The sequence below is a fragment of the Pollachius pollachius genome (genome assembly GCF_949987615.1).
Source record: "Pollachius pollachius genome assembly, chromosome: 1".
NCBI lineage: Eukaryota > Metazoa > Chordata > Actinopteri > Gadiformes > Gadidae > Pollachius > Pollachius pollachius.
The window spans coordinates 36,558,374-36,574,549 of NC_136934.1; the positions used below are offsets into that span (position 1 = coordinate 36,558,374).

Consider the following 16,176-nt stretch of genomic DNA (forward strand, 5'->3'; position numbering starts at 1 on the left):
GTCCCGAGGAAGGGTGCCGTACACGTAGTCACTCACCAGCTGCATGAGGCCCTTGGCCCCCTGCGAGGTGATGACCCGCAGGTCCGGCTTGCGGTTGCCGACCATCTGATGGTTGGGCGGGGACGGGGACTTGGCCGGAACTACTTTCCCCAAGCTGTTGCCATTGGAGACAGTGAGGAGTCCCGGGGAGGCTCTGGCACTGATGTATCCATTCGCTAGAGATGGAGAGAGAGATAGAGAGGTTAAGAGAGAGAAAGAGAGAGAGAGAGAGAGAGAGAGAGGGAGGAAGAGAGAGAGAGAGAGAGAGCGAGAGAGAGAGAGAGAGAGAGAGAGAGAGAGAGTGAGGGAAAGAAATGATAGCAAGTTTAGACCATCGGGACTAAAAGGTGTGTGACTGCCAGTGTGTATTAAAACATCTGATTAATTACATTTGCACAAAGGTTTCCCCTTGTATTAACAGCATGTGTGGGCAACACCTCAATTACATTAATTCCTTGTCAGGCAAGTGTTTACTTTGCATTGTCTGTGTTTGTGTGTTTGCCTGCTGGGTCTGCCTGCATGCATGTTTAGCTGAGCCGTGACATACATGATGCCCCGGGGTTCCCGGGCCAACCACTATTTGGTTTCATTGTGATCCCAGCGGCCCCAGGTCACAGTCAGGAGTTGGCAGCGACCAGGTGTCACTCTCACATCTGGCCAGCTCTCTGTGGCATGGCTGCCTCAGAGACACACAGACACACAGACACACACACACACACACACACAGCTCCTTCTGCCTTTTTTTTTCTTTCTTTTTTTCTTTATAAAAGGTAAAAACGTATTAAAACTGTTACGTCTTTAATTCTTTCTTTCTTTCTTTCTCGCTCGTTCTGTGTATGTTCTTTCCCTTCCCTACTAACTAATTTCTCCCTTAAGAAATAAAGGAAAGGACACATAGACACACAGAGACAGAGAGAGAGAGACTTAGAGACAATGTATAGAAGCACTATATAGTGTCAGACAATGTTTGTCATGTTTGTAATATGTGTAATGTCATTTTTACGGAGACGGGTAAAGACAAGGCATTCTATGCCCCAGGAAATGGTTTCATTAACTCAACCCGATCCCGACCATGACCACATTATCTTAGATTGTAGCCTCACTTGAGTTGGTGGAACGAAACACAGACGAAAAGGCCAACGGATGCAGACAGATAGTCATTCAGAAACAGACAGACAGATAAACAGGCAGACAGATGGACCGTCAGACAGACTCGTGGCTCAAAAGAGTAATGGGGACTTTCCTGGCGCTTTCCACACACACACACACACACACACACACACACACACACACACACACACACACACACACACACACACACACACACACACACACACACACACACACACACACACACACACACACACACACACACACACACACACACACACACACACACACACACACACCCTGGGGACAGGCAGGGGCTGTTGTGATAGAAGATAACAGCTCCCTATGACGTTGCCTTCAGACGACAGGGGCATTTGACTCTGCTTCATCTCACTCACACACACACACACACACACACACACACACACACACACACGTTCACACACACACACACACACACAGACAACACACACTAAAATAAGTCACAAATGCATATCCAGAGACGTATTCCAAAAAGAATGGGGTGGTGGGTGCATATGCTTGTACGTGTATTTGTGTGTGGTGATTGATATGAATATGCATACCAATTAATAAAAGTATTACAGTGTTATTATTGTGATTAGCATTTTTTTATATGAATATGTGCTGTGTGCGGAAAATTATTAATGTTACGTAGAATCTTTAATTAATGTGAACTCATAATACAAAACTCAATGGATCTGAGCTGATATATACATTCTACATGGATGTTACACAGAAGTATTGAAACAGAAATTGTTGTGTTGTTTTGTGTGTGTATGTGTGTGTATCCATGTGTGTGTTGAGCAAACTGTGGGTCAGTGGTATTGATATGAATCCCTTACCATGTTACCTTGTCATTTTTTACATGTATGCCTGTATGTGTGTGTGTGTGTGTGTGTGTGTGTGTGTGTGTGTGTGTGTGTGTGTGTGTACATGTGCATCTTTCTGTGTCTGGGATTGCACAAAGAGCAAACAAACACACACCTCAATCCCGTTAGAGAGATTACTGTTACTGGAAGGGCAAGCAGATGGGCCCCCATGGAGTTTTTGCATGTGTGAGATGGAGAAAGGGAAATACAGAGCGAGAGACAGATACAAACAAACAGAGGGAGAGACAGAGACAAAGAGACAAAGATACAGAGAGACATAGAGCGTGAAAGAAACACACAGAGAGACAGGGAGAGAGACACAGAGAGACAGGGAGAGAGACAGAGTGAATGAGAGAGAGAGAGACATAGAGAGAGACAGAGACAGAGACGCAGAGAGAGATTGTTTTGATTTATGGTGTGTGTTGGTGTCAATGTGGCTTGAGGTTTTTACACCCAACACCAGACATACAGATGCAAGACTAAAGGCATGGCATCTGCTGGTGGGTATTTGTGTGTGTGAGACTGTGTGTGTGTATGTGTGAACATGTTCAACGGCAATATGTGTATACTTTCTGTTTTGTGTGATCTGTATTAGTTCAGATTTGTAGTTGTACGCGGGTGGAAACATTATTTTGTATTGTTCATGTGTGTGTTCATGTGTGTGTGTGTTTCTCTCTGTGTTAGGGCTGCTCGATCATGGAAAAATCATAATCACGATTATTTTGGTCAATATTGAAATAACGATTATTATTTTTGAGTTTGAAAACATGTTGTATTTATTCAGCATGTCTCACCCAAAAAACACTTTGTAACTGAGAACTTTGAAATTTCACCTTAAAAAAATACACAAAATGGTCAAAAATAAAATGTTCAAATCGAATATAATGTACCTATATGTATCCAGCTGTTCTGCACTTTCTATAAAACATTTAATAAAAAAAATATTTTTTAATAATAATCGGAAACTCGATTATATTAGTTTTGTGATCTTTTGACGCTAAAATCGAAATCGCGATCAAAATTTGATTAATCGCCCCGCCCTACTGTGTGTCATTGTGAGTGTGTCTGTATGAGTGTGTTTGTGAACATGTATCTGTGTGCGTGCAATCATGTGCTTGTGGGTGTATGTGGGTGTTTGTTTGAGTAGGTGTGCATGTGTGGGCGTGCATGTGTGTTCTTCTATGTTCAAGTGTGTGTGTGCGTGCAGTCTCCTATTACAGTTGGGCCTGGTGTGGGAATGTGAGGAATGCCGGGTGACGTCAATGGTGACATTCCCTGATCCGTGGGCTCTCTGAGCACAACAGCTGAGAACGAGGGAGAGGAGAAGAGGAGGAGGAGAGACAGGAGAAGAGGTAGATAGGGGAGGGGCGGAGACAGAGAGAGGAGCGGGGGAGAAGGAGAGAAGGAGAGCAGCGAGGGGGAGCAGCGAGGGGGAGGGACAGAAGAGAGGAAAAGAGTGGAGATGAGGGGGAGAGAGGAGAGAAGAAGGACAGCATAGAATGAGGAGAGTAGTGATGAAGATAGAAATAAGGATAAAAGGGCACTTAGAGGATGAATGGAGGAGGACGGGGACATGGTATGTTGTTTAGTTGGCTTGACCTCAGGAAGTAATGTGGCTACAGAGTGCTCTCCTGAGCAAAGACCCAATCTGAACATTATTTCAGATTATTGTATTTACCTTGTATTGCACTGCATTGTCACAAGAACTCTGACTGTTAGTTGTATGATCCTATGATTATGATTATACATTTCCCCCTTTTATCGACATAAGAAATGCCAGTATGCCCCTCTATACGTGAGGTATGGCATATGTATGACTCTCTCTCTCTCTCTCTCTTTCTCTCTCTCTCTCTATATATATATATATATGGATACATGTCAGTAGTGTGCTCTACTTGCAGAATGTGGTTGGGATAGGGGGGTTTAATGATCGGGACAGTCAATGTCACCTCTGAGGAGAGGAGAGACGTGTGCCAAAACAACAAGGGACATTTGGGCGTGGGGGGGGGGGGGAGCAAGGATTGAGAGGTGGAGGAGAGAGAGAGAGAGAGAGAGAGAGAGAGAGAGAGAGAGAGAGATGGCTGGTGGGAAGTCAAGGCGGCGGGATGGGAGAAGGGAGGAGGTGGATCACCACAGGGAGAAGACAAGGAGGGACAGCTGGGGGTGATGGGGGGGGGGGGGGGGGGGCACAGGGACCTGGGCGGAGAGAGGATTAAAGACAGAAAGAGTAGGATAGGTTTTGGCGAAGGCTTTGCTTCCCATCCTCATTGGTCTTTTTCTGCCTTCTTTCTTTCAGTACTTCTTCCTTCGTTCGTCCTATCTTTTGAATCTTTCTGCCATGCTTTCTCACTCTCATCCGTGTCTGGTTTCCAACCGAGCGGTGTTGTTTGTTCTGTTTACAAGAGGCTAGTCCTGTGACCCTCAGCTGTTGCTAACAGGTGTGTGTGTGTGTGTGTGTGTGTGTGTGTGTTTGTGTGTGTGTGTGCGTGTGCGAGTGAGAGCATGCATGTCTGTGCGCATGTGACAGACTGTTGCCACACACACACACAGTATTTTGCATCACACCGAACCAACAAGCCAGCCGATCAAGTCTGAAATACGAAACACCACCATAACTCCAAGAGATAGGGGCTGCCAGCCAGTTTGTGGACAACGTGCCTTAGAGCCTGGCATGGTCCACAGGGCTTGTGTGTGTGTGTGTGTGTGTGTGTGTGTGTGTGTGTATGTGTGTGTGTGTGTGTGTGTGTGTGTGTGTGTGTGTGTGAGTGAGTGAGTGTGAGTGTGCGAGAGAGAGAGAGAGAGAGAGAGAGACTCACCAACAGGGCTTGGACAGTTAGAGTTCCCCAGGTCACCTCCTAACATAGCTCCTGGAAAGGGGGAGAGAGAGAGAGAGAGAGAGAGAGAGAGAGAGAGAGAGAGAGAGAGAGGGAGAGAGGGAGAGAGGGAGAGAGAGAGAGGGAGAGAGGGAGAAAGAGAGAGAGAGGGAGAGGGAGATAGAAAGAGAGAGTAGGAAAGAGGAGAGAGAGATAAGAGGGAAAGAAAAATAAAAAAAGAATTACCAACAAGATTAAGTTTAATAGCTTTAAATGTAATGACCAGTCCTGATGATTTACAATGAACATTAATGTGGAAGATATGCTCGCTCATTCATTATGCAAATGCCACCTTTGTGGAGGCCTCTGTGGTAGGATATTAACCTTTATTCACACGGGTGGGGCAGGTCTGTCCAGAGTATCCCATGTTTAATATTGTGGTGTGAGAGGGACATTTATTAGTATTTGTATTTATTTTTCCTTATGGAGAATGGTTTCAAGCATTATTGTGTGGCACGGTGACAATATATATATATGTATATATATATATACATATATATATATATATATATATATATATATATATATTCATTTCCAAATGACTTGGCTCAGAATAATCTGAATGTCAAGAGGAACTAAAACAAAAAAAGATGAGGGGGTCCATTCCATATTTGTATGAATTGTACCGTTTTAATTCCAAAGAGTTCCAAATCCTCTTGTGTATACACAATTATTTACCAACAACTCGTTGTTGTTTGCTGTTGCTGTGTAACAAACCTTATTTCAGACACGATGTGATTACATTTGTCAGAATAAAGCTTGAGGATTTCACAAGGAAAAATATCAGAATCGAGACACAGATTGGAGATCAAACCAAAATGTCTCCTTTCTCATACACCATTTCATTTCATAACCATAACAGGGTTTTCGTTTTATTAAAGTTTTTCCGTATCTTCTTTTTAAAATGAGATTAAATAAAGACACCCTCTCACAAAAAAAACAACACACAAAACCAAACACACACACGTCTTAATTAGCGACTGCAGCTGAAGCGTGTCTCACCTGCGCTGGCTGGCCTCTGAGGTAACCCTGGCGACACGCTGTTCCTCTGCAACGCCGGTTGCTGTGGCGACAGCAGGCGTGGGTCTGTGAGGGGGGAGGTGGTGAAGGAGGCGGTGGTGACCAGCGCGCCCCCGGGGTTGTTGGTGAACTGGAGCGCCACGTTGTGATTGGACACGGGCACGGTGACCGGCATGGAGAAGGTGGGCTGTGGGACGGCCGACTGGTGGAGACAGGGAGGAGGCAGCGCACTTAGAGACACTTCAACTACTGACACGTGTATGAGAACACACCACCCACTCCCCGAACACACACACACACGCACGCACGCACGCACGCACGCACGCACGCACGCACGCACGCACGCACGCACGCACACACACACACACACACACACACACACACACCTCTATTACCATCTTTTTGATCGATTTGATTATGACCATTTAAAGGTCAAAGAGAAGAAAATATCCCACCCTTTCGGCATTTCACACCATAATAATTGCATAGTGTTTGACAAAGCAGTGTCATTTCACTAATCAATGACCCAGTTGATCTCAAACCCACAAAAGTTCATTACTAAAACTTAGGTGACTGTTTGTAATGTTACGTGAAGAACATCAGTACATTATAATTTCTTTCTTTTTACAAACATTTAATAAAAAATGTAAAAGTTCTGCTTTGGTCAATCTGCACACATACACTTCCATACATCCCTCCACATAGAAACACAACACACATGCTCAGTGTTGCACACACTGTGTAGTATTGGCATGCGATGTGGCTCGGAAAAAAGTGCTGGCGTCCCCATGCCATGCCAGGTTAATCCCCCCCTTTCTACACCTCCACCTTCTACAGGGCTGGTACAGGTGGCTGACCACCATGCTGTATACCTCCATACCCCCCACACAGCAGGTTACTCCAAAGGGAGGAGGAGGAGCGGGGGGAGGAAGGGGAAGGGCAAAGAGACAGAGGGGAGGGGCAGGTATTGAAAAAGAGAGCGAGGGGGGAGAGAGGGAGATATTGGGGAGGACAGGATGAGAGAGCTAGAGAGCGAGAGAGACGGTTTGGAAAATAGAGAAGGTAAAGAAAGAAAAAAAGGCTGACCGTTTTCCTTTTGTTTATATCTAGCTTCGCTTAGTTTATAATGGATCTTATCTGAGGTAGCACTCGTATCCTCAATTCTGAGGAACCGAGAGGAAAAGAAATTGCACCACACTAACGTAACTACACTGAGAAAAGAAGAGTCTTGACTTTTAATGAAAAAATAAAGTTTTCTCCAAGCCAAGGTCAAACACGTCCCACACCCCTGATGATGTGATGTCCGTGACTGAGCAGACATCACAGGGTCCAGGGAGAATCAAACGCAAAGGGCCCCCGGAAATGTCCGGCCATCGCCTCCCCCCCCCCGACCCATTTCATCCCTTTAAAGTCTGAAAAGAGGACTTCCTATATATAGAATATGGGCCAGTACCACACTGCACCGCACTGCAGCGCACTGCCTGGGACCCAGTTTAACACAGCGGAAAATGAGGGTGCCACTCTGTCCTTGATCAACGGTGCACCCTCCCTGCTGCAACACTTCATAACTTCAGCTCAGCGGCGGGAGAAGGGAGAGGACAAGGGCACCGGGAGAGGAGGGCAGAGGACAGCCCAACCATTCAAATAGCTGAGAACTTCTTAAATCAAGTACTAAACTACATCCTCAAAACGTAAAGAAAAGTTATGCTTCAGAAAAAAAGAGTTGATTTAGACAGAGACAAAGAGTGTTGATCACTAGGGTCAGGTGAGGGTGGTAATAGCAAGTTATAGCAGAAACCACAACACTGCAAACTGGCCAAGCAGAGTTACGGATGACTATAGAGGAGGAATACATGGATGGATTGATGGAGAGATGGTCGGATGAAGAGGATCAACTAGTAGATGGATGGATGGGTGGATGGGTGGATGGATGGTGGATTGTTGAACGAATGGATGGACAGATGGATGGATTGCTCGAGGTGTGTAAGTATCATCTTACTTGATGGACCAATTTGTGAGAAAAGACACGTTCCAAGATCTTTGCTCAAAGGCACGGGAATGAACTGATTGCACATACAGTACATTAAGTCCATGCCTCTTACTAATTGGAGTTTTGACTGTTTCCGTCATCCAAGACTGTAACTTATTTTCCTTAACAATCTTCTCTTTTCCACGCTTTCCACACATTCTCTGTTGCTTAACCTGCACCGTGCTCAAGTTATAAGCCTCATCATGGCAAATTACTTTTAAATTACTGCAGCCCACTCAAACCTGCTTCAATGCAGACGGCCCTACAAGAACGCCAGAAGGTTAATTGCTGCTTGTCATTGCAGAGTTTTAACAGTGAGAAAGTTGAGCAGAGATATATATTTTTCTCAAAAGCTCTGCATGAAAACAGATGGCACGTGCAGACTAAATAACATGTATGCGATTCGTACTTGAACTTGCTTTTTACATTTAATTTTGAGATCATAATGGGTTGTGTACATACTGTTCATTATTATGAGTTTAACATAATAGGTGTTTTTCTCTATCTATGCACCTGGGGAGACCCCTGGCTAGGTTCACACCTGACTGTGACCTCTGTGTGTAGCAGCCACTTCTCCAGGAGAAGAACAAAGAGAGAGCTAACCTATTTTCCCTCCACAGGGGCTTGTGTTTCCTAGATGCGAGCGTATATCAGAATGAATTAAAATCATGGCCTAGTTTCCTCTTCTTCAGTTTTTTTTTGTCCTGCAAGCTTTGGAAAGGTTGTTTTACACATATTTATGAAATAAAAATGTATATACACCTGCATATATATTTTTGAATGCTTGGAACATCTCATCCTATTATCAGCGACAAAGTGGGCTCCTAGGCAACAGGAATAAAGCAACATCTGGACGACTTTCCGCTCTCCTTGACATTTGACTGCTTGATGAGATTTAGTCCCTATCCAGATACTACTGAGTTGATTCCCTGAGCTCTCTCGCTCTCTTGGTCTCTCTCGCACTCTCTCTTACTCTCTCTCTCTCTTACTCTCTCCGTCGCTGGTCTAGAAGTAGAATATGCCGCAACTTTCTCTGTTTGTCTCTTTGTCTATAAAGGCCTCCAAAATGTAGAGATTACAGTAGGCTACAACAATTTAGTGGATGGAAAAGTACCAAGCCTCCATCAAAATAATAACATTAACAGAAAGACAAAAAGACAAGGGCCTATTCACATTATTAAGGCTAGTTACAAACTTTGCACACCCGTTTTGGAGTGAATTATGCATGTCTGGAATAAAACAGAATAACTACAGCCCCCAGTTGGGAATTAATTCCTCTGTGCTCGAGTTCTAAGTTGACACGGAAATGTTACAATGGAGGAATTCAGCAACCGTATTGTCTGTTTTAAAAATAAACCACATTTTCTGACTCTCAGCAGTTTTAATATTAATGGCTTCTTTACGGGAAACATGTGAATCAGAGCGAATAAGGAGTTCACATCCCACCGGTTGCATACAACCATTTTCTCTCTCTGAAAATGGATTTGGACCTTGAAGATTAACCAAGCGTCACACCTTAGTTTTACATTTGTAACTATTTTTATACATATTTAATAATCAAGCCCAACCACAATAATGCTGGCGTGGGAATAGGACTGTCTGGTATGACTAAGTGTGCAATTTTTCGCTAAATAGCGCACGGAAGTTGGACGTTAATAATGCTATTTTTTCCCAAATGCATTCCATGCAAGCTCGACGGAGAATTGGACGTGTATCTTTTGCATCAAGAGCACAATTCTCGCAATTTTCCAGGGCCTACACTCTGTCAAGATCTACTATAACCGGAACACAAACCGCCAGCAAGAGCTCTCTGTGGCAAACTTCCCCTCTCTCTCTGGCCAGTCTCTATGACTCTCGCCCTGCCTCAGGCGACATTTTAGTACAAGTGGGATTAAGCGTGTATATCCCAGCCCCTAGCTGTCAGGGCAAGGATTATGATGCGGTTGGTTTAAGAAGGGCAGAGTGTGTGTGCGTGTGTTTGTGTTTCTGTGTGTGTGTTTGGGTGTGTGTGTGTGTGTGTGTGTGTGTGTGTGTGTGTGTGTGTGTGTGTGTGTGTGTGTGTGTGTGTGTGAAAGGCAGACAGGAAGATAGCTGGATAAAAGCTAGCAGGCTACTTGAAGAGTTTAGGGTGGGGTGAATGGGCTAACAATTGCCTGCTAGAAATATTACACTAACTTCTAATTGACCATGGAGACTAGTGGGTTAGCAGACTGCTGCTGGGGGGTTAGCAGACTGCTAACTTCCGATTGGCCAGGCGCTGAGATCTGCCCCTCTCCAGATTCTAGTCTGCATTGGGGCTCTTCTTGTCAGAAAAGGGCTGACAAGGGCTTTTAAGGGCTATTTCAGCCCAGACAGTGCAAACACAGCTGAGGAGCTGATAAGGCACTGGTTGAATACAGGGTGAGCAATATTTGCGTAATTGATTGGACCGAGTCTCACCTCTTCATTCCCTGCAAAGGTTGCTTTGATGCTGTGGATTGATCACACCTCCACTCATTACACTGGGCTCCCATTTTATTTTTGTTCCAACCTTTAACTGAAATGCTATGTGCAATGAAACGCTGTCCATCTCCCATTTTCTTCCCCTTTGCGTACGCGACGGCGGTAATGAACAGTGTATTAGCGTGAACGGCGTGCCCGTGTGGAGCTAAACAGCCCCCGCGTCCCGTATCCTCCGACAGCCTATCGGAGGAGCAGGGAGAGTCAGCGAGATGAGGCTGTAAATTGGGCCCGACTCATTAAAGTGACATTAATGGCATTATTGAGCACAGAGGAAACACATGAATCACGGGGAAATTGGCACAGGAGACGAGAGGTAGCGGGCCCTGGCAGGGGACCAGGCACGAGGCAGGGCCTGGATAGTGTTGAGAACACACTCGCTGTCAGCGACCGGAGCCCGGGCGCTCCGGGCTCCCAGACCGACCCATAGCCACCGTCTTCTATAGGGTGTAAAGGTACTTAAACGCGATTGTTTGTTGGGATTTTTTACCGATGCCAATAAGAAAATTGAAAACCATGGTCCTGATTGGAGCTGTACGACGCAATCTCTGTTTTGGGAAAAGGCAACATTTGTTTGAACCTCAATGTGGTCTGTTTATTTATCTAGCCCTGGAATGAATCAGTCTAATGAATCACATCAGCGTTCTTTGTCATAGTAATGATTGATCTTTGTACATGTTGTAGGACATGCCAGAGGTACTTAATACCCTGGTAACATTTCACACACTCCTCTTATTATATCCATAAAGGCACACTAAAAACTAAAACTACAGACCTATAATTATCACCTACTATTATATGTATTGACCATTTATCCCGATAGTAGTTGGCGCTACAAGCAATCTTATTTTTATGTCCTTATCCGCAAACTGGCCTTCACTATACTGTTTAACAATTGGATTAAAAAATGAAGCTCAATTAAATCCCCAAACAAATAGGATGTTTTGATGAAAGGAGCATAGGTTCACCAAATTTTAACCATATGCCAACCATATGTCACATAAGAACTGATGTGAATAATTGTCCGATTTATTTGAGCGAATGTAAAACGGAAACACAAATTATTTTGCGAAGAATCCTGATTGGTTGAAGACCCATTCATTTGCTGTCGTGCCTGGGTGGTTGCTAGAATCAAGGACTTCTCATAACCATAGCCGTCATAGCTAGCTTCTAATTTTCTTAAAAACGTAGAAAGCATTAGCATCAAAATAAATGATCTTTTATTTATCGGGTGCACACTAAATATACTATATAGTGTCACACTGTACATTATATACAGAACATCATGAGGAAAATGCAGTTTAATCTTCTCTCCAGCTAAACCAGCCCTGCATCAGTCATTCCTCGTGCCCCAGTTACAAAGACCAGTGGTGCTGAGGGAAGGAGGGAGAGAGAGGCAACAAATTGAGGGACTGGTGTGAGGGGTGGTGATAGTGATGATGGTGGTGATGATTATGGTGGTGGTGGTGATGGTGATGGGGGGAGGATGTGAGAATGGGTGAGAAGTGAAGCAGAGGCAGAGATTGAGGTGGATGTGGGATGGGATGCCGATTTATTGTTGTTTATTGGCAGGCGATCTGTGAGTAGACAGCAGGTCCTCAGGTTGTCAGAGCAGAGAGCGGGGGGGGTGAGTGTACTGGTACACAGTGGGGGGTGTGGGGAGCGAGGTCGGGGTAGGGTGGGTGGAGGTCTGCAAAGGACGAGGGAGGGGGGGGGGGGAGTACTCACTGACAGCCTATAGTTCTGCATCATTTTATCAAACTCTTCGTCAATTTTTTTGTATTTCTCCTCAGTGCGGGGGGTGAGGGAGAAGGGCTCCTCGGGTTCGGGGCTCTCTGAGTCCCGGTGCTCTTTCTTGTTCAGAGCCTGGGGTTCCCCACGAGAAGGACACAGGTCAGAGGTCAGGGGAGAGGGGAGGGGCAGGGGGAGGAGGGAGAAGAGAGGAAGAGGAGGAGACGGAGAAAGAGAAAGTGAGAAGGGGAGAGGAAGAGGAAAAAGAGGAAGAGAGGAGGGAGAGACAGCAAGGGAGAGGAGGATGAGGAAGGAGGAGAAGGAGGCAGAGAGAGCAAACAGGGAAACAGGAAGAGGAATGAGGGAGAAAGGGAGAGGAGGTGGACGAGGAGGAGGTGGACGAGGGAGAGAGAGAGAGAGAGAGAGAGGAGAAAGGGTGGGTTAGATTAAGTGATAATAAAAGTGTGAAGGTACTCACGCCGTAGCGTTTGAAGAGGACGTCCAGGTCCTCGTTCTTGCGATACTTGTCGTCGGTTAGCGGGCTTTGGTCGATGGAGTCGTCGCCGTCTGGCTCAGGGCTGTTGCAGCCATTAAAGCCTTTCTTTCGTAACGTCTGAAGCGGGTTAGGATTCAATGGAGGAGGAAGAGGAGGAGGAGGAGAAGGGATGTTTACATATGACACATTAACACACTTGTCTTTGAGGGAACTATGGTTTGCGGTGAAAGCCTTTTTGTCCAACCCCCCAGCCAGGAATATGTCCTCAAAGGTGTAGGTGACCCTTTACATTAGGGATGAAATCATTAACCATTCATTAACATTAATTAATGCAGTTATAGGTATTAACAAACATTTAATGGTAATTAAACGGTCTAGTAATCGTTTGAAAAATTTAAATTAACTATTCATTTTAACTATTAACTATTCTAACTATTCATTAAACTAACTATTAGGGTATTCATTTATTCATTATTAAATTCTAGGGTTAACCCTATACCTTACCTTACTAAACAATGTATTTTAATAAACAATAGCTAACACTAACCGTAACCCCTATGCTAATGCAATATAATAATGCTTCGCACAGCTAATGTAAATTAATGTTAATACACCCTTACTGTCAACTATTACAGATTATTCATGACTTTCAATGGATATTTTATTCTATGGATATGTTAAATAGAAGTATTTAGAAAAGTGCCTTATCAAACGTAATATTATTATTCTAATTTTTATGTTATAACACCGCTATAACCACTTTTGTCTCGCTCATGTAACACTACCATGGATTTGCTTTCCACAGCCCACAGAGTGTCACCGTGCACTCACTATCTCCAGGCTAGAGAAAACTCCTTTGACCCAAGAATCGACCACCAATGAGGAGGTGAAAGTGTGTCACGCGTTGTGTGAAAGCATGTTGCAGCACTGTTTCTTTTTATTCTTGCCACAAAGAGCCAGAAATTGTATTCCTCATTGGCTTCGGCTCTCGGTGGTCAGTTCAACTTCATGTTATGAACTGTGCGAGTTCCGGGTTTGACATTCAACAATCATCCTACTTATTATAGAAATATCAGGGCTTGAACATGAATGTCTTCCTAGCATCGCCTGGTGCGAGGCAGCCATTCCCCCCAGCCATTACACCGTGGTGCGCACTGTGGCAATTATGGATGGTATCCGTTACCGCTTGCAAAAAAATAAAAATGGTGACGCACCTTTAAAAGAATATCGACACCCTCATAAATCTTAGCGCATAAACCAATGGGCGCCGGGCGAGCAGGGTGGAGGAGGGTGGTGCAAGGGGGCGGGGGAGGGAGCCGCCTGTATTTACCAATATGCGTTATCAGATGGAACTCTTGGTGTTATTTTGAGGCGTTGACGCCAACGCAGTAGAAAACGAAATGAAAAGAAAAGGAGAAGAGAAGAAAAACAAAAAAAAGCCAGCCTCGGTGATGGTGTGGCGTGCGGGCGTGCGGCATCACACCTCTCCCCATACATTGGCTAATCAACGGCGCGGGTAATTGGTGTGAAGCTTCGCACCGAGGGGAGTCGTGGAACGCAGCGAAAAGGGCCAGAGGGGGCAGGCGGAGCCGAGTGGCAGCTTTAGCACCGCTGCTAACACCAGTCAGGTTGTCTCTGCGCTAGTTGGCACTGACGGCGAGACCGGTGGGGAGAGAGAGGGGGGGAGGGAGAGAGGACAGTGAGAGAGATGGTAAGAGAGAGGGAGAGAGAGAGGGTAAGAGAGAGAGAGAGAGAGAGAGAGGGTGAGAGAGAGAGAGAGAGCAAGAGAGAGAGAGAGGACTAAGCGATAACGAGAAAGCGAGAGGGAGAGAGAGAGAGAGAGAGGGAGAGAGAGAGAGAGAGAGGGTAAGAGAGAAACAGAGAGAGATGGTTGGAGGGAGAGTGATGTGAAGAGAAGAAGCGGCAGGAGATAGGGAGGGAAGAGAGCGAGAAAGGCTTTTATTTTGAGAGGATTCTGGCAAACAAGATTTACTGTTAAGTAGCTTTGCCTGGTGGGCCCTTGACCACACAGCCAACCAGAGAGATCCTGCCAGCAAAATGGATCTTTAAAGTTGAGCTAAAGAGCCTTTTGTGCTCTCAACAAACACACGGTTGGACACGCTACACACAAACGAACCCATGCTGTTTCTCAAAATAAAAATAAAAAAGTCTTTAGGACCTATACCATAGAAGAAGAGAGAAGGGAACAAATTGTAAACATTAACAATTGGGACCAAGCACACTAAGGAATACATACATTGAACCTTTCACACAGAGGGCCCTATGTTTTCATGTATTCCCCGTACCATGCCGGGCGCGGTGCACCTGTCCCCAGGTGCGAGCGACGGGGCCGCAGCCCAACACAGACACCTGATTAAAAACATAAGGAGTTGTTCAGCGACCTTGGCTTGGCACACGCTGCTCACTGGTCTCACTCAGGATGACTCAAATCACACGCAATCGACCTCCAGACCCCGGCTCCACGCATGGCCAGAGGCACGCCGCCGCCACCCGCCTCGCCAAGCACGAACCCGCTTACACACGCTCAAGGACACGGCCCACACCGTAACTCACTTAGTTACCATCAGTTAGGTCAGAAACCATGAACGGCAGTGGACAGTAATGGTAAATGGGCTGCATTTATATAGCGCTTGTTTATAATCAGTGGCCACCAAATGCGCTTTACCATATTGCCTAACATTCACGCATTCATGCACACATTCACTTGTCGTGAGCAGTTAGGTTTAGGTGCCTTGCTCGGGGACACCTCGACACAGTCGAACTGGCAACCTTCAGGGTACCAGCCAACCCGCTCTACCTCCAGAGCTACTGTGGGGGGTAGCGGGTTGGGCAAGGAGGGGAGCTTTGCTTAAACTCAATAGCGTCGTCGTCTAAGTAACACCTGGCCTACCCCACAGAGGGGCGGGTTATTAAAGATATTTGTACACAACGTGGTGACGGAGAGCCATCGGAGCCGCCGGAGCGCGGCTAAGTGATTCAGTGAGGTGATCTGTGGCTTCGTTTTAACCGAACGCACAGCTACGCTGGGGTAATCAGCCGCCATAATGCGTGTCATGTACAGTTCAGGAAAGGCCCCTGTGTGTGTGTGTGTGTGCGTGTGTGTGTGTGCGAGTGACGTTGATCCACACTCGCCCCGTATGTCTGTGTGTGTGTCTTTTTGACCTGGATAGCCACAAAGCCGCCAGAGCGAGGACAGTGTGAGCATGTGAAAGAGAAGTGTTTTAGGTGGTGGTGGAGGCATGTACTGTGTGACCAAGCAAAAGAAGTACAAGCGCAGCATGAACACACACGCACATGCACGCACACACACAAAGACCCTCATACTGTAGCAAATTACTATTTTTAAATACGTGTAAAGACTTCTTACACAGAAACATGCTTATTGGGCATGCAAAACACATGCGAACTCACACACACACACACTCACACACACACACACACAAACATTGTGGGTCTGTCAGTTTGATC

General features: G+C 45.6%; 1 protein-coding gene across 3 annotated transcripts in view; it reads right to left on the bottom strand.

Annotated features, from left to right (window-relative positions):
- Positions 1-16,176, bottom strand: part of mef2d (myocyte enhancer factor 2d) — a 58,726-nt gene that overhangs the window by 15,332 nt on the left and 27,218 nt on the right. For 2 of the 3 annotated variants that reach the window (XM_079747820.1, XM_079747819.1), the window contains exons 4-7: positions 12,670-12,804; positions 5,915-6,134; positions 4,856-4,906; positions 37-215 (exon numbers count right to left, since the gene is read on the bottom strand). In XM_079747820.1, coding sequence (XP_079603946.1) covers positions 37-215; positions 4,856-4,906; positions 5,915-6,134; positions 12,670-12,804 — 585 coding nt within the window. The remainder of the gene's footprint in view (positions 1-36; positions 216-4,855; positions 4,907-5,914; positions 6,135-12,669; positions 12,805-16,176) is intronic. The other variant, XM_079747821.1, reaches the window with a different exon arrangement.